We start from the raw sequence: 19123 nt of genomic DNA on the forward strand, positions 1-19123 counted from the left end.
TATGGCTTTATTGTCATAAAGACCCCTGTTTATATTTTGGGGGGTAAAAAACCATAATATGCAATATTTTCAAAAAATGAGTTGCAAATGGAACTACTTGGCATGAGGTTATTAGAGCCTTGGATAGGTAAAGAATTCAGAATAGAATTGATTTGGATGCATTATTATTTTTGGAGCAATAAGAGTTTTTCAAATTTACACCCTTTTATGGTCCTCGGGACCCAAAATGGTCCCCATCCAAAAGGTGATATAGCAATGAATTTTATGAATTGTTTTTTCATTTTTTTTCACATCAGATCTTTTAAACAACTTCAGACCTATCCACTGATATAAAGTTTTTCATAATTTTCTTTATATTTTTTAGGTTTTTATGGCTTTATTGTCATAAAGACCCCTGTTTATTTTCTTTGGGGGGTAAAAAACCATAATATGCAATATTTTCAAAAAATGAGTTGCAAATGGAACTACTTGGCATGAGGTTATTAGAGCCTTGGATAGGTAAAGAATTCAGAATAGAATTGATTTGGATGCATTATTATTTTTGGAGCAATAAGAGTTTTTGCAATATACTTCCATTGGTATCCCTCGGGACCCAAAATGGTCCCCATCCAAAAGGTGATATAGCAATGAATTTTATGAATTGTTTTTTCATTTTTTTTCACATCAGATCTTTTAAACAACTTCAGACCTAACCACAGATATAAAGTTTTTCATAAATTTGTAAATATTTTTTATGTTTTTATAGCTTTATTGTCATAAAGACCCCTGTTTATTTTTTATTTATTTATTTAACCCGTAATATATATTATAAATATATTCTCAATCACATTCACACCACTCTCTTATATCAGTTCCACTACATCGAGACTATTTTATGGTGGTCAGCTGTTTTATTGTCATGTATTTTGCATAATAAGATAACCATGTCCTGCATTCAAAACCACTGAAAATGTCTATGGTGGTGCTGTACCTAATATTGTGCTCATTGGATCCAAAACATATTTTTCCTTTATTTTGAAGCCTGAGGCTTAGATCCATTAGGTATTCACGAGAAAAAAATTATCACATGTCAGGATTACAGTATATCGAAAATATGTGATTATAATGGGAGTCAATGGGACCCAAAATGGTACGAGGACCACAGATGGTAACACTTATGTGAATCTCCTTTACTATACACAACACCATAGAGGGGATCAATGAATTTTAAAAATAATGCTAAAATGCACATCCTAGCCAAGTTTCATGCAACTAGTCTTTAAAATGACTGATATATTGAGAATCAAAAATCCAAGGGGACCCAAAAGGGTCCCTTTTTTGACTATGACCATCAGAGGGCTGGAGTTGTTTTTATCAAAACTATGTGTGACATGTAAAGGACCAAACTAACATCTGGTTCCGAACCGGGGACCTTTTGCGTGTGAGGCGAACGTGATAACCACTACACTACAGAAACTGCTGCATGACTGTGTGGATTTGCCTTGTCAGGAGATTAAAGTCTCTCGATTTCTAGGATAGCAGTGTCAGGACTTGGGAACATAAAGCAGGTTACATTTCCAGCAAGTATAATCAGAATGAACAGGTCAGGTAAGCAGGTGGGTGGGTCAAGGGTAGACTCCCTGAGCAGTGGAAAAGACAAGTGAATAACTATTACGCAGAATTAACTCAAGCAAGCTGACAAGTAACTAAAGGCCTGAGCAATACTACCAAATGGGTATGTTAATAAACTGGCAATGCATATTGAAGGCTGAGTTAAAACACTATGCTGACTGCAGATGGATGACAGGTATGGCTGGTCAGGGTTTCTTCCCATCACTGGAAGACATACACTATATTACCAAAAGCGTCTTGATGCATTCTCAATCATCCAGGAAAATAAATCTCCAAATGTTGATTCTGTTCATCTGGATGTAGCGTTTTGTGGGAGAAACGTTTCGTCACTCATCCAAGTGACTTCTTCAGTCTCAGCTGACTGCAGTTTGACCTGCAGTTTGACCTGCAGTCAGCTGAGACTGAAGAAGTCACTTGGATTCAGGTGTTCAAATCATTTCCATGGTCAGAGATGTATAAAATTAGGCACCTAGGCATGCAGACTGCTTCTCCAAACATCTGTGAGGTCTAAGGAGCTTATTGAATTCCAGCTTTGTACTGTGATAGGATGCAACCTGTGCAATAAGTCCAGTCATTAAATTTCCTCACTAATAAATATTCCAGTCAGCTGGAAGTGGTATTATAACAAAGTGGGAATGATAGCAACTCAGGTTCTGTAAAGCAGGGTCAGCAGATATTGAGGTACATAGTGGGCAGAGTTCATCAACTTTCTGCAGAGTCAGTTATTGCAGATCTCCAAACTTCATGCAGCCTTCAGATTAGTTCAAGAACAGTACATGGAGAGCTTCATAGAATGGGTTTCCATGGCCAAGCAGCTGCAAGCCTTGCATAACCAAGTGCAATGCAAAGTGTTGGATGCCGTGGTGTAAAGCAGCTAACCCTAACCCCCTCTAACCCTAACTGGACTCTAAAGGGTTGAGCCACGTGTTATCTGGAGTAACAAATCATGCTTCTCCGTCTTGGTTTGGTGATTGCCATGAGAACAGTACTTGTCTGACTGCATTGTGCAGTCACAACAATTTCAGGCTCCCACCTTCATGGGAACAGTTTAGAGATGTCGCCTTCCAGTTCCAACGTGACTGCACACCAGTGCAAAAAACAAGGTCCATAAAGACATAGATGAGAGAGTTTGGTGTGGAAGAACTTGACTGACCTGCATAGAGTCCCGACCTTAACCTGAGAGAACACCTTTGGGATTAATTAGAACTGAGACTGCGAGGCCTTCTCGTACAAAATCACTGTCTGACCTCACAACTGCACTTCTAGAAGAAAAGGCAGGCGCCACACCTGGCAGACAAGGAGAGCAATGACACAGAGTTTTAAGATCTTAACTCTTTTAAAGTGATGTGTTAGGCAGCTCTACACCAAATTAGGGGAACGTTTTTTACAAGATAGACCAGTAAAGTTTAAGACACTTAAAAATATATACCAAAATACACTGAAGATGTTCCAAAGGTGCCTATTTTGACACAATTTACACCAGTTTTTTTGTGGGGTCCAGTTATATGCTTTAAACTAATATTAATAACAGTTTTAACTATTGGGCACCAATGACCCTTGTTCTACATTCTTGTCCTTTGCTTCTTTTCCCATCTTAATGATAAAAACCCCTAAACCTGGCACAAAGAAAGCATGCCTGTTTCCCATTATAGAAGGAATCACACTCTTAGGTCTTGTTCCAATTGAAAACAGGTATCAGCAGTATCTTATTTAAACCTGGATAGGAGTGTACTCAAAGATCTAACGACAAAATAAACACACGTTTGGTTCATTTGAGGTTATTTTTAGTGTTAAGATGGGGGTTTATTTTGTTTTATGGATACAAAACACAGCTGACATAATACTATCATGAGGTTTAGAACAACATGTCCCTGTCAAATATGTGTCTTTGCAGGATTACTGTCACCCTATATTAGTAATCATAACGGACAGATGTGGAACTGGTTGAGTCACAGAGGCAGACATATGGTGTTTTTGTGAATCCTTCAGCTCGCCATATATTGTGTTAGTCGATTTCAAGATGAGTCAAATTCAAGACTTATATTTTCTCACGTCACCCTTTTAAGTTCTTTTTTCTGTATTAAATTAAAGCATAAAAGTTCAGTTCAATTCAAGAACAAGTCATCTTATTTACAGAAAACCTGACACTAAACATAGGAGCCATTCCCTTAGAAATAACATCTGTTTTACCAATAATAAAGTTACCTCATTTTTTAAAGAATACAGTTAATGACTGGACATTATTTAATTAATTGTCTATCAACTACTTTTGTATTACTGTAACTTTACTAGTAATACAAACTTTACTTTAGATTTTTTTTTTAACATGTACGTGTATTTGTATTTGTGTACTGATGTGAGTACAGCTTTAATCCTATCTTAGTCCCAGCAGCAGTCTTCTACCTGCTAACATCTACTGGCTTCATTTCACTGCTCACTTCACTTCATGCAAAGCACCATAAAACCTCTGCCCTGCTTGCTCAAGGTGTGAATTGCCTGCCCACAAACACAGAGAAAAGGCTTTAAGGCATTTCTAGCACCTCATTTTAAATTGTAACCTCAATTTGGAAGAACACTATGATACGAACACATCGTGCTACAGGGATACAGCCAGATTCACAGCATGGGGGTTGTACAAATTCTGCTCACACTTCTTGAATTGTTCTCGGAGGACAAATTGTATGAATATCATTGCATTTATCAATGTGTTCAGACACTTGGATGGAAGTTGATTATTTGGAAATCAAAGTCCAAAAAGTCAATTTATCCTTTAAGGGTTACAGGATGTTGGCCAAATACAGAAAAAACATGTCTGTAGCTTTAAAATTACAAAATAGTGAAGCTGATAAGAAAAACATGGATGCCCCTTTCCCCCCCAACAGTCCAACAAAAAGAACAATGTTAAGCTTTGTAACTCTACACAAAACAGGGAAATTAAGTAAGTAAAAAAGAATGGCAGCGAACCCCTACGAAGCTCTTAAACTCATCAAATCTAGTTATAGAAACCACTTCTGACAATGAGTAAGAAAGACAAAGTGTGTGTGTGTGTGGGGGGGGGGGGTAAACAGAGCTGCAACAGCATGCTGGTTTAAACAAACATAACAAACATCAGCAACCACTCAACACGCAGGTTTGCTGCATGGCTTGCAGCTTTAGCTTGCAGCTTTAGCTTCTAACATCTTGAAACTTCCACAGCAAACAGAGTACTGCTGATATTCGTTTGAGTGTTAATTTTGATAAATGGAAGTCAATTTAAATCTGGTCTCCAACGATCACCGAAAGAAAAACATTTGTCTCTTTAATGGCTAATTTTTCCTGTGTTTAGTGGCTATGTGCTAATTTTTATTCAGTGCACAGCTAAGTTGTTTCCCGTTGTATCAAAATGAGCTTTAAGAAAACAAGTTTGCCAATACTGGGTTCACTGTTACCACTGCCTCCTTCTAGAGTGGATACAAGATTTGATCCATGCTAGCGGATCAAAGTGTTACACATAAGTGACATAGCAAAGGAAAAGCTAACCATAAAAACAGAGAGAGAATCCCAAAGACAAACGTGCAAATGCAATGACAAAATCATTTTTCAATATTTCCAATTTTGCCTTAACTTTACCGTCTGCAGATCTTTTAAAATTAGGTCTGAATAATGTAGTCATTGAATATTTTCTGATGCATAAACTGCAAATAAACGATGCGCTATCTTTCGCAGATACTTGTGCAGCAAACATCTGATCTATGAGGTGAAACTCCCACTTAGCATAGCCATTCACTGGCCATTCAGCCAGTTGAATTGGGCTTTTCTGTCTTTAGCCTGTGGCAATAATGTATGAATGTGCAACATGTGCCTGTTTTTGTCATTGTGTCATTACTAAAGCACATCTACATTACTTTCGATTTACAAATCTTTCCCAATACATCTAAACCCTTTTTAAAAAAATCATAACTACTGGTGAACAACGCAAAATCAATGCTGACAGTTTTCAATCGTACACCAACCACTAACTGATTTTATTGTCCATAAAGTTTCCACTCTCCAGTTGTCATGAAACATTCAAGCAGCTAACAGAAGAACAAACAACACAGCTGATGTAGCACAACTTGCTTTTGCCTTTCCCGGACTATAAATATTTATTACCATGGCCTGACACTGCACACTGTAATTTCAGTAATGCTGAAACGAATTCTTTTCCACTGACCTGAATAAACATACACTCTAAGGGACTTTTCCAAATTTTCCATCCGTCTTGCACTGAGTGTTTTCTTGGAAGTGGGAATGAGGACTCGTCATAACCTCCACCATTCACAGCTCCCCATGGTGGTGGTGGAGGTGGTGGTCTTGGGGGGTGGGGTGGGGGGTCAAGGTCCATTACAATGGGCAGACATCAGCTTGTCTATTGTCTCTCTTAATCCCTAATTGCACGACCATCAGCGATGTTGATTCTTTACATGCATTACAAGCGTCATTAGCAGAGTCATTAACACAGGGAAAACATGTTGAGGACCGTAGAGACACAGTTATCTGTCACTGCATTGGGTAAATAGTCAGGGTGATATCTTACTGTAAGTACAGATGTATAACAATAGCGTTTTTGTAAAAGAATGATAAGGGGAGGGAGTGGGTGTAGTTTAAACTGTAATCCCTATGATGCAAAATGCAGTGCTGTAAATCTTATTAGGAATGATGAATATGTGTATGTGTGACTCGCTTTAAAAGTTCTGTTTATGAGTTACAGAACAGAAAAATTGATGATGCAATGATGAGTCTGCAGGCTCTAAAACTTTTCCAAAAAAGACATTGAAAAGATGACTGTGCCAGACACGTACCTAATATTCAGATTCGGCTAAAAAGTAAAAAAAAAAAGAAACAAGAAAATATATTACGTTAATAGCATATTTAGTGAAAATGTATCCTTTTACCACAGGTTTTATTTGTAAGGCAAAACAACATCATTACTTCTGAAAACTCATTCAAATCTAACCCCTTTTTTATTATTAACAATTTTCATTTCTGCTTAAAACCAAAGCAAACAGAGAAACAAATCAGCTTAAAGACTAATAATAACCATTACGCTTACCTCAGTTCTGCTCAATATTAATTGTGTCTCTTTGTAAGCTTATTGGTGCAGCCCATCACAAGAATCCTAGTTTCTCATGTGGTCCCTGGAAGAAATGAATTGCCCCTCCTCTAAGTATCACCCTTCTCATGTTTTTATCGGCAACAAGTTGGTATATCTTTTCACCCAAGTCTACACAATCACCGTGGTGACAAAAATAATGGATGCAAGAAGTTGTACCCTTGCATCCTTTGACATGATTTTAATGTTCCAAAACGTACTTGCCCCTTCTTTACCATCTGACCCAGCACCTTCATCCCAAGAGGCAACACTGCTTCCCAGTTCCCCTGCCTCTGTGGGAATAATACGTTTTCATTATCCAGAGGTCCATATAAATATCCTTACCATGAAACACATATCGAGACGTAACCCCACGAGAAACAGAATTTAAGGTCAAATGCTGTTTAACATAAATGCATACATGGAATGGACATTGTGTAGCTTTGTGGTTGCAATCAAGTCACAGCAAAATAATAAGTGAGTTGGGTGTATTTAAAAAAAAAACAAAAACACATACATAACACGTTATCATTTTTGAAACAACAGCTAGGCATCACCTAGATATCCACTAAACTTAACCAAATATAACCCAATTTTAGCTTTGATGTAGCCTACAATTTAGAAACATTGTAATATTTTTACCAATAATGAACAGAAAACTGATGAGTACGATAAAACTATCTGTCATTTATTTGAATGGATTGGAATAGATTATATTTTCTTTCTCTCATTAATGCATCCCTTGCATTACCTCTTATAACTCAATAATCCAGTCAAAATGATTAGACTGCTCCAAAGGCTGCATAACACTGACACAGTACTTATTTACACATTGCTAATTGCTACTATTGTGCCCACTAACTGTGCCATTAGTCTGTGTTACTCTGTTCTGATAAGGATAAGGAGCTAAGACAGTCCCAGACTGCAATATCTGTGTATCTGATCTGGGCTGTCTGCCACTTAGAAAATGTAAATTAGTGACAATTATTCAGGCACCTCAGGCTGAGTAAGAAATACCTGGTAATGTTAGATAAAGCTCTCCATACAAGGTGCATTAATTACAATTATAGACAAGACAAGATGTTGTCTTAGTTGGAGAGACATTAAGTGGTGGGTTTTATATTGGCCTGGAGGCTCGTGAGTGAGACAGAGGGTCTGTGTGGGTTTAGCGAGGTGTAAGCTATGACTACATTCATCCAAGCAAAACAAAGAACCAAATCCAATTTCCCAAAAAAAAAGAAGATTGGATGCTGTGTACATTGCAAATTTTAAAAAGCGTGAAACCTTTATAACGAATGTTAAAAATATGAAATTGTATGTTTTTGAAAATATATACATGCTTATTTTGTTTTTGATACAAGAAAATGTTTTACAAAGGTCTGCACAGGGGAAACAAAGACTGAAAAAGCTTTAAAATGCCTATAAAACATCTTGTGGAATCCAAATGGAAATAAAAGAGAATCCCAGAAAGAAGAAGATGACTGTTTCTGAATCTAAAATTACATTTCATCATGGATGGTTCATATAATTAAGATTTAAAGGAACTGGAGAAAACTCTGGATGCATGGGACAAAGCCCTCAATCATTACTGAGTAGTCTTTGAAGCTCTCAGTCAGCTTTTCATTAAAAACAGACTGTCTTGGACATCACCGCATGGACTCAAAAACACTTCAGTAAACCATGCTGTAGATGTGGAGTGTCATTTGAAATCATGGACACGTGGTCATTTGAATCAGAAGTCACCATTGCTGATGGTATGGCCTGTATTTATGTACATGGGAAACGTTTACATCTGTGAGGACACTACTGAAGATATTGCTATATTTTTAAGGGAAGGCCTTGCTCATTTCTGCAAGAATGACCACATTTCTGCATGATTGCTGACGCCATAAAGGAGACTCAATATCATCTGAATTTTAATAACTACCTAGAATTATCTATATCTATATGTGTAAAAACCACAACCAGTATAGTCTATGTCTCACAAATGTTTATTCCTGAAGTCAGAACAGTACGGAAGGAGCTGAAATTGTCATAACTGGTCATTGTGGGGGAGTTTAAACTCTTTTAGTCAGTGTGACTGCTTTTAATTTTACTTTTGTAATGATCTGTTATATGACTAAATCATATGGGAGACTTTTACCTGGATAAATAAAGCATAACGAAATGATTTCAAACACACACTTTGTGTATATTAAAAACTTAAAACTAGCTGATTGTTGGACATTTTAGTTATTATCATAACTGTATTTATAGAGAATTGCTTGTCCTGCTTGTCATGTGTAAAGATTCCAGGACAAAAATGTGAAAAAAAATTTATTTTTGTTCCCCTACAGCACCTTGTCTCCCTTCTCCTCCTGATGGTAATTACATTTAATGAGTTCAGGGTTCATCCGCAGGGTGCACTTCTCCAAATTGCTCACAGCATGGGGTCTGAAGTGGGATAGGGTAGGGGGTATCAGGACAGTCGAGGTCGGGGCCAGGAGTGTTTACCCAGTGTTTGGGGTCAAGACTTGCAGTGGCTCTACTTGTCAGAGAGCAGTGAAACATGTCATTAATTTGTCTGCTTTTGTCCTGCTTGTTTGTTTTTCTGGTAGAGATAATCACGCGAAGGTGGTGCTTGTCTTGGCTCTATTGTGTGAAACTGTTGTCAGTCCATCACCACCCTCAGTGCCCCATCTCTCCCCATTCCCTTTCTCCCCACTTCATGAATGGCCATTTTGCCACTATTTTCTGACTGCAGGGGGTGACCCCAACAATTTAGTTAATCCATTAACAACTAATTGTCTCCTCCTACTCTGTTGTTTGGACAAACAGCCTGGTGGGGGGAGGTCAAGTCCTTCTGACCTATAAAAGTCAAACCAGAAGAGCAGTGAGCCAGTGTCACTGCATGGATACCTTCAGTACTGACTGTTTACACTTTGACTTGCACTTTTAAGCGCTGGATTTTTGTTTCGAGCTTTTCTTGCTTTCTCTTTGACTCACCTCTTTTTAAGTTAATCATTGTTCATTTTTTATTAATCCTTTTTTGTGCATTTTGGAAATGTTTGGAAATCTGTGGTTGGTTTGTTTGTGTCTGTCCTTTTATGGGACAGAAGCACGTATATGGGCCTGGATGCTGAACATGCCCCACAGTCCTCCCAAAGAAGGAGCAAAAGCACTTCGACAGAGCACTCCTGTTGCCAAACCAGTCACGGTAAGATGCTTGAAAGTGGCCATGATTATTTTGTTTGAATTAACGAAATCATTTGACATCTGTAGAAAAGGTATGAGAGCAACATGGCCCTTCTGTCTTAAACTGGGCTTAGAATTTCAGGCAAAGTTTGCAATGATTTCCTTCTTTTCTTCAGGCTGCATGTGACCACGACAGAGCTTGTGGAAGGGGTTTCTCATGTGATCGCCACTTTGGCCTTTGTGTGCCTCTAAGAGGGGAGGGTCATTACTGTCGGAGAGATGCACAATGTGTTCGTGGACTTAGCTGCATGTTCGGGAAGTGCCACCGCAGTATCCCCGATGGACAAGAGGGTAAGGGTGGACCAACAAATGTAACCAAATCTTTTAAATTTCCAAATTTTTCTTCATACGAAACCAGAAGTGACCACTGTTTCCTTAATCCAGGTGCCAGGTGTAAAGTTGACAGAGACTGTGGAGCATCGATGTGTTGTGCCCGGCATCATGGTGAGCAGGTGTGCAAAAGAAGACTGACGTTAGATGAGAGCTGTTATGTGCCTGATGGTGGCCTGGCATTCAGCATCAACCAGATTTGTCCGTGTGATGAGGGTTTACTTTGTCGTGAAAGCAGTGGAAAGCTACAGAGAGAGTAAGTACTACAAACACTGGTTTTCATCATCAGATATTTTACTCAACAAACAAAGGGTTTGCTAAAGTGACTGATATCAATATTCACTCCAAAGCTTTTAGTTTCATTGACAAATCAGTTCTGGGGTCTTTGTTATCTAGATTTTATTGCAAAAAATTAGGCAAATGACAATCACATTTATACCATTTTGTGGGTGTTAATTCAAATTCTTCCTGGACTTCTACACAATTGAACGGACATACTGGGTTTTCTGGACTTTTAGGCCCTTTGAAAGGGCAGGTCGAGGACTAACTTCCCAGAAAACTTTTAAAGCTTTTAAGCCTCTCTGTTTGTACAACTGTTAGAAAAGTTTATCTTTTTATGTTACTTTTTAATTTTTATGTTGTATTGTGTATTTTTAAGACTTTTACAAACTAAGTAGGTTTAGAGTCGTTTTTAATTTATACTGGAAATGTACATGTCTTTTGGCATAAAACAGGTTCCACAATACAATTTACAGATGAAATTTAAGAAGTGTTCCAAGATGGAAAAATGAAAAAGCCTTTAGCTAAGACAGTAAAAGAAACAGCTCAGAAAAGTTGCTCTACATTGCAATGCAAATTTGTATGTTTGCACTATGTACTATGATTGTCTACTAATCTACAGCCTTAGTAACAGCAAGCTTTAAGAGCTTTTTTCTTTCATTCAATATGACAGTAACTGAAAGCAAGTAATATGTTTTAAACATGGTTCAGTTTATCTAAAATAATTGCTTCTTGCAAAGACTAACTTGGGTTTGTTTGTCTTTCAGGAGGGAGTTTATATACCAGCCAGAACGAACAAGCTGGACCTGTCAAGTGCCCAACCTTTGATACATTATCAACAGAAGTTCTATTTTCTGTGTAACTATACTGTATATATTTAAATGTATATGTTTCTAAATATACTGTATTGTTATTTGCTCTTATTAGAGGCTTAAAGAAAAGTTGTTTTTAATATTTCATTTTGTAAATTTTGACAAAAAGCACTACTGTATGTAGCTGGGCTCAACAAAGCTAGTGTCTTATCCAAAATCTTCATCATGATCATTTGCTGATCTTTCTTTCTCTAAATGTCTGAAATGCTTCAAGTTTTAAGCATAAATTAAAGAAAAGGTTTTCCAAAACTAATGAGTATAATTTGTGTTTCACAAAAAATGTATTACAGTTTCTTAATTTTAAAGCTTCCAAGATCATTCCCAATCACTAATCAAAACATTTGGGTAATGAGTAAAGTACCTGTGCATACAGAAACATTATATACACACACAAATGTAAAACATTTATATAATCCAGACTTTACAGACAAAGAATGTTTTGAAATCAAAATATGTTTTTTGGAGAATTTTGCCAAATAACATCAAGATAACAAAGGTAATTAAATATAGCAAAAATAAGAAGTAGAATCAGAATTATACATTTTTAAAAGTAATGACAGTAAAGTCACTATTATTCTTTAAAATAAAATTATTTTAGATTTTAAGGTTTTTTTGTTTTTTTTTAGATAATTTGTATATATTCATTTAGCATACAATCAATTAAAATGTAGAGACATTTTGAGAAAAGTTCATCTTCTTGGATGTTTTGTTGTCTTCCTTACCACAAAGCTCACCTTGTAGTAAATTTCAAATTACATGTTTATATAGTTAACTGTTTAAAGACTGAATTATGAAATAATTGCCAAAAATTCTTTATTAAACCTTCTGACAAGTTGTTAAAAAAAACCCCAAATGAAATATTAATTGGAAATATAGGAGTTTTAATTTGTTTTACATTTGCTACATCTGGGTTTTTTTTGGTTTTTTGGTTTTTTTTGCAATTCATTGATTAAAACTGTATTGTGCAATTTTGTTTAGATTTGATTATGTAGAATTCTCAGAAAACCCATGTTTCAAATATGATGAAACTGAAATGATTTTAGGTGCTGTATTCCTTTAAAGCACCAAGTCGACTGTGCAATCTTATGAAAACAGAGTCTGTCTCCCTCTGAGCACGTTTCTTGGACTACAGGAAGGAGTTACATAATATAAAGGAATCTTGCAACTCCTAATTGTTAGCATCACCAGATGCTGTAATGCTAGCTGTCCCCTGACCCATTCTTAGATCAGTATCTTCCTCGGACTACGTCGGGCATAGTCTGAGGGCCATTCACATGCTAATCGTCCAGTTTGCCCCTTCAATTTCACGGTGACTTGAATTGTTCTGTGAAGGACATTAGTGTCTAACCTCTTTGCTATCGTGTTACAGAGCTTATCATTAAGTCTTTGCAAGGAGGTATTTGGTGCTGTGAATAGAGCCTCATGACAAGAAAGATTGGAAAGTCTTAGGATGTTTTATTAAGGTATTGATGTGTTTTTTCTGACAAACCTTTTGATTTTATGAACAAACAGGATGTAAAAGGCAAAGAAGAATTTATGCCAGAAATAATGCACAGTAACTAATCACAACTAGAGTTATTAAGGCTTCAGGAGAAGCCAGTGTGACTGTTCTAAACCTGCCAGCGAGAACACACGTTTCACACACATAAGAAAGGCAAACGAGACAAAAGCGATATCTAATAGCACAAGACTTTGAGAAACCTTATATTGCCGAATGCTGCAAAACAGTGGCCTATCATCTCCACTTAAGAACAGAAGTTACCATTGTAGGCAGCACGTATCACAGTCAACAATCGCATTTTGGAGGTATCTATACATGTCTGTTTGCACTATTTAGCTTCTTAAACGGTTTTCTATTCCTGAATGCTTTGTCCTCTAGCATAAAAGGAAATAAAACCAGTGTAGAATTTGAAGACATTTTAAGAAGCTGCCTATTTCTCTTTTTACTCCAGATTTCTGTAAATATTCGCCTGATGTATATATACAAAACCGATCTATCTATAACTATAAAAAGTGATTGTTTTTTGTGAAGTTAGTTTTTATTCTATTATTTCATATTTATCTATTTTTATACCCTTTATTTAACTATAAAAGCCTCAGTGAAATATAAAATCCTTTTTACAATAGTTACCTGCCCATGTAAGCTGCAATATATTATGTTACCAGGTATGGAGTTAAGGGCGTGGCCACCATTATTAACAGAGGTACCAATCATAGATCGTACAAAAGGTGGATGTAGCCACTGTGATGTCACCCATTGGTTTGTGAAGTCCTATTTGCAGGCTCAAGATTGGTGTTTTCGGACAACTTTATTTAAAAACAAATTATGCGACAAAGATAAGGCTTCCTGCAAAGTACAACCAACCAAGCAAGTGAAATTTTAGCATTTTATAAGTTACTTAGTGCTAATTAGTAGATTTTAAGATTATGTAGAATTTTAAGAATGCAGCTTGCTAGTCTAGCTTAGCTAAGATTTACCCTCCCCCCTACAGGTGATATCTTTTGGCTAAAGAAAACCTCAATAAACTCCAAAAAGTATTGTCCACAACCAGTGGTCTTCAAGCAGTGTATAGTTTTAGCCCTCAAAACCACATGAAGGTCAAACCAAAAATCAAATAACCCAATGACGACTCTACTGCTTATCATGTTGTTTTGGTCAGATGGGCTTAATTTGCTAAAACTTGCATCCTTCTGGCTAACATTAGCTTTCTTGCTAACACGGATCTATGTGCATGATATTAATATTAGTTTTGCAACAATAGCAACACTGATCACACATAAAGAGATCACACATAGAGAGACTCGCTTTAAATTTTGTACTAGTCAAAAACTAATAGTTTTAATTGTATAAATTTAAGAATTCTCTGTTAGCTGTCTTGAACACACTCTACAACCCTGAGAGCTAATCCTTTGAGAGACTTTGGTCATTTGAAAGTCAATGTCTGAGCAGTACAGAGAGCTTTTGTGCGAAGCTGACAATAGAGCTCTTAAACCCATCCTGCCAAGGGAAAAAGTGGAGATAGGAGAATGGGTGAAAGTCGATTAGCCTTACCTGTGATAGTATAAAATCCCTCCCTAAGTTATCAAGAGTTGTTAGCTCTTGAATCACCACTCCAGGTAAACTGCTAAAGAGCCATGAGGAACCTCTGACCTCAAGGTGGTTGAAGACATTACTTCTGTCAGGTAAGTGTCATATGTGTTATATTTTCTCAGACTTATTTTACACATTATCCTGTTATTGATAATTCTTGAATTTCTCTGCAGCACCACACTATGGCTTTTGTCAGTGCACTGTTAATGCTGCTGCCTGTTGCATGGTCATGCATTCCCCAAAAAGCAGGTAAAAACACTTTGACACAAAGATGAGTATGTATTTAACATGCTTCTGCCTCATGACCTGTATAGCATTTATATGTAGATTTTTTTGGTCATTGCTTTTTAATGCAAAAATCACCATGCATCCTAAAACTATGACTTATATGAGTTATTTTTATACATATATGAAAATTATCCCTAAATGTGAATAAAGCTCAAGAGGAAAAACAAAGAAGGAATTGATAACCACTACTGTCACAGTATGATTAAATAAACTGTAAGGTACAGTGTATAATATTCCCTTTTTATTTTAATTTTTACTTCAGATTACGTTATGGTGTCATGTTTCCCTAATGCCATAATTGCCAACGTCCCAGAGTGTCCTTACGGCTGGGAGATTGAACACTTGTCTCTCGGTGGAGTCTGTTACAATGGAATACACAGCCCAGGTTACTACCGCTTCATCATCCCAGATCTCACACCCAAAAATCACTCATACTGTGGGACTCAGTCTGAGGTGAGAAGCCAAGTAGGCCATAATAACCGGTACTGTGCCGCCATGCTTAGAGATTAATTTTGTCAGTTTTTATTGAGACAATACCTGAGATTATTGTTGCCTCTTTACCTTACAATACAAAGCACCTTGAGGCAGCTGTTGTTGTGGTTTGGCACCATATAAATAAAACTGAATTGAAAGGTGAAATACTGACTTTTTATTTTGCAGACATAGGACAGGGGCTGGAAATGTAATGAAGGCATTGCATTGCAGTGCATTGCATTGAGAATAACAGACAATCAACAAAATACAGGGTCACTAAAATGCAATCATGCTGAGGTTATCCCAAGGTCTTGGCATATAAAATTAAAATGATCTATGTAGGTATGAACACTACTGCATTATTTTTTGTAATTTGGTCTTACTGTCCCTTGAGGATAGTACTATTTAAATACAGAGAAGTCTCTCTCAGTTTATTTAAAAGTATTAATAACATTATTTTATACTTTTCATGCCACAGTACATTCCCGGCAAAGACCCCAAATACATCTTCTACAACTCCATTGTGTCCAACGATACTTCACTGACAGTCAGAAACCAGCCTGTGAACTACACCTTCAGCTGCACGTACCGAGCAGCCTATCTGGTTAATAATGCAGTCTTTAGCCAAAGGTAAGCACCAGTTCAGGATACGAGATGACCACAGCTGCTGTCTGGATGATATGTGCCTTCTGACCCAATGACTTGCAGCGTTTTTACTAAACCCTCTGCTTTTTCCAGAGTGGCTACAGTTTATGTCAACAATGGGAGTTTAGGCACTTTTAGATCACAGTTGTCTATGAATGTGTTCACGGTGAGTAGCTGCTCAAAGATTCGCCCGGTGGAATCGACATGTTTAACGTAATAAATGCTTTTTATCAGTGTGTTTTTGTTATAAATACTGTCTTTAATAAATGAAGGTATTATCGTGTACACACCACGATCATTGAATGCAAACGAGAACTGCAGACATCTTGAAAAACACAAAATGTCCCATATTTCATAGAATTCAAAGTTCCTGTATGCCAAGGACGCTCCCTATGTGATTGATACCTCTGAGATCGGCTCTGAAGTATTCATTGGCATCGAGGCAAAAGGTCTAAGTAACAGGTAGACTTTAGATGTTTGTATGTTTATTTTTGTAGTTTTAAAGGTAAGATTCTCCCAGACTTCTAAAGCGCATTTGTCCTTTACATCTCAAAGATTCAAAGTTGTGATAAACAACTGCTGGGCAACTCCTTCACCTTACTCCACAGACAGGAAAAGGTGGAGCCTCATCATTAAGAGGTACTAAAACACAAAAGGCTAAAACAACTTAAGGAACATTTTGTTCCCACTTCTTTATGTTTTATAGGATGTTTAATTGCTGTTTTCCAACAGCTGCTCCTCTGACAACACTGTGACTATTTTTGAGAACGCCAAAGACAGCCGCTCCATGTTCAAGTTCAACTCTTTCCGCTTCCAGCGGCAGGAGAAGGTGTCCACTGTTTGGCTTCACTGTGAGGTCCAGGTCTGTGATGGAGAAAGGATCACCTGTCAGCCAGTGAGTGTTTTGTTATTTAATGATACCAAAAACATTATAGCAGTCGTTCCCATCTACATGTTGCTGTTTTGCAACTGCTCTTTTTAAATGTCATAGTAGAAAAAGCACAGATGTTACTAATAACATTAACTGTGGCTCTGTTGTTAATTTCCAAAGTTTGACATGCACTAGATACAAAACCTGAAACATCTAAATGGAATTCGGCTATTACAGTTTTCTCAGAGTTTAGGTCTCTTAGTCAATCTTCTTTAGCTCATCATCTCTGAGAGCTGATTTTCTTCCAGGCTTACCTGATTTCTTCCCTGGCAGCAGATCACTTAATAGATGCATTTACAATCCTGCAGGTTAATCTGGGCTGACCAAACCATTTTAGATTAAACTCATTAAACTCACTATCAATGGACTGATGCAGACTGCAAGGCTAGCAGCATTAACCAATACATTTTAAGTCTAGCTTCCACATAGCTGGTAAGTTGCCTTTACTGGCCAGTCCATGTTTTGGCCTTTGACACCATGCAATTATAAACTGAATAACAGATCACTATAACATTGAATTCTGTGTCTTTATACAGTTAGGTACTTTTTCTGCAATAACATTTACAAATTAGTGATTTTCCTCTATTAACAAAAAAGCTAATTTCACATTCTGACTGGTTGTTTTTCAAGTTCTTCTACTGGCCTTTAACATCAAAGTTGAGTACAGTGTAAAAAACAGACAAACATACTAAACAGGAGACCATGGTTGCTTTTTCTTGAAGAGCCCCTGCTCTGTGAGGAGTTTGCCATCAGACGTAGACCCAAATGGGGGGATCCTTACTGCTGAATTTCACATTAAAGGTAGAGTAAACCGTGGCATATTTATGACTGAGATCAATAAAGAGTAACTCATGCAGTCGATTGTATAGTATGAACAGTACTGGTTTTTTTTTAACAGGTAATCAGTCTTCTAATAATGGACACATAACAGGTAAAAAACAATGCGATGATAATTTTGGTTGATTGAAATCATAATCGAAACAAAAATAATCTGAACAATTAAAATTTTTTGATAACTAAGGTCTTTTATGCTTTAAATAAGTAGAGTTTAACTGAAATGTTTAAATCTGTGTATTGCTTTGTACATGAGCTGCAAAACCACTCAAGTTTAACATGAACTCATCCTCTCAAGGCTTACGCTCAGCTAATCGTGTTCAAACTTGGTTCTCATTCACTGAGGTTTGATCTGTTAATTTTTTTCTCCCTCCTTTAACAGGCGTCTCAGTGCTCATCCTGCTTGTGGTCCTGATAAACACATGTTATGATTTCATCAATGGATCAAGAATTTTATAAAACAAAATCATCAGTTTCCATTAACACACAAACACAGAGGGGAGTGCCACCCAGGACTCAGGGAGCGTATGAATACATTCCTCCCCACGCGATCATTATCTCACAATATGATTTTTATTTAGCATGTTTATTGATGCTTTGAACCTTGTGTGATATTTCACTCCTTCCTCCAATAAAGATTCATTACATTTTGAAAGAAAAGGAATTTTTTTCCATTTGTTCCAAACCATAAAAAACAAAAAAAACAAAAAAATTTCATTCAGTCCTTAAATTAAAACCAAATTTTCGGTCTGACAGCACTACAACAAACAGAGCACATGACTAAACATAATATTACATTTTTTCTATTTCCATGACACAATCTAGAACAACTATAAAATGTCTTCTTCATTTCATGTTACACTGAAAATAAAAACTCTGATATGGGATTTATTTATTCAGAGGAAAAATGAAAACAGATTTTAAATCTCGTTGTTTGCTTGTCATGTTTTTATGGAGTGTTTTATAATGGGAAGAGGTGTTTTTCTCAGTGATCAATCACAGCTCAATCACAGGTATTTGATTATTATTATAATAAGCATTATCAAACTTCTGATTTACATGATCTAACCAAACCCCACAGTGATTGAGTTTAGTTAATTGTGAAATAGTCATATGACAATAATAGAAAAATACTCAATTACTGATTTATTTATTCTCTCCAGGTCTCAGTGACCAAACTGTGCACAGCTGAATGACAGATGTTGATACAACAACCAGCTCTGCAGCTGTAAGAATAAATTAGAAATGCTTGATTAGCTTACAAAATATTTTCTTATGAGATAACTTTAGGCACGTCAGAGCTGACTACATGTGCCACAACAAACAGTTTGAATGGAACGCTAAGCATTTTGAAATAATTTACAGCCTTGTGTGCAAAAGTGGATCCACTAAATACTTAAATCCCAAAGAATAAAGAATTAGAA

At 36.7% G+C, this 19123-nt stretch overlaps 2 protein-coding genes across 3 annotated transcripts; both read left to right on the top strand.

Moving 5' to 3' along the window:
- Positions 1 to 5993: 5993 nt before the first annotated feature.
- On the top strand, positions 5994 to 11953 carry LOC147323727 (dickkopf-related protein 3-like). The gene is made up of 4 exons (XM_086304258.1): positions 5994 to 9917; positions 10072 to 10246; positions 10340 to 10541; positions 11332 to 11953. Exons 1-4 carry the CDS (start codon positions 9765 to 9767, stop codon positions 11390 to 11392), a joined length of 591 nt encoding a protein of 196 aa, XP_086160384.1. The 5' UTR covers positions 5994 to 9764; the 3' UTR covers positions 11393 to 11953.
- Positions 11954 to 14274: 2321 nt separating this feature from the next.
- tectb (tectorin beta) lies at positions 14275 to 18371 on the top strand. 2 transcript variants are annotated; one of them, XM_086304825.1, is made up of 11 exons: positions 14278 to 14619; positions 14701 to 14776; positions 15078 to 15268; positions 15768 to 15919; positions 16028 to 16100; positions 16293 to 16396; positions 16490 to 16573; positions 16667 to 16829; positions 17588 to 17666; positions 17764 to 17796; positions 18082 to 18369. In XM_086304825.1, exons 2-11 carry the CDS (start codon positions 14710 to 14712, stop codon positions 18156 to 18158), a joined length of 1023 nt encoding a protein of 340 aa, XP_086160951.1. In that variant the 5' UTR covers positions 14278 to 14619; positions 14701 to 14709; the 3' UTR covers positions 18159 to 18369. The 2 variants fall into 2 exon arrangements, with proteins under 2 accessions (XP_086160952.1, XP_086160951.1); XM_086304826.1 differs by lacking the exon at positions 17764 to 17796 and having other exon boundaries at positions 14275 to 14619; positions 18082 to 18371.
- Positions 18372 to 19123: the final 752 nt, after the last annotated feature.

The sequence above is a fragment of the Aulonocara sp. 'chitande type north' Nkhata Bay genome, linkage group LG8 (assembly GCF_057382095.1).
Source record: "Aulonocara sp. 'chitande type north' Nkhata Bay isolate Kocher_YH1m ecotype deep benthic linkage group LG8, A_spYH_male_GT1.1, whole genome shotgun sequence".
NCBI lineage: Eukaryota > Metazoa > Chordata > Actinopteri > Cichliformes > Cichlidae > Aulonocara > Aulonocara sp. 'chitande type north' Nkhata Bay.

Bases quoted from the DNA above. Each gene is read 5' to 3' on its own strand.
- LOC147323727 (XM_086304258.1), top strand. From the start codon at position 9,765: ATGTTTGGAAATCTGTGGTTGGTTTGTTTGTGTCTGTCCTTTTATGGG. The intron at 10,247-10,339 runs GTAAGGGTGGAC...TCCTTAATCCAG, and splicing joins TATCCCCGATGGACAAGAGG to GTGCCAGGTGTAAAGTTGAC. The intron at 10,542-11,331 runs GTAAGTACTACA...TTTGTCTTTCAG, and splicing joins AGTGGAAAGCTACAGAGAGA to GAGGGAGTTTATATACCAGC.
- tectb (XM_086304825.1), top strand. From the start codon at position 14,710: ATGGCTTTTGTCAGTGCACTGTTAATGCTGCTGCCTGTTGCATGGTCA. The intron at 16,397-16,489 runs GTAGACTTTAGA...TACATCTCAAAG, and splicing joins GCAAAAGGTCTAAGTAACAG to ATTCAAAGTTGTGATAAACA. The intron at 17,667-17,763 runs GTAGAGTAAACC...TTTTTTTAACAG, and splicing joins TGCTGAATTTCACATTAAAG to GTAATCAGTCTTCTAATAAT.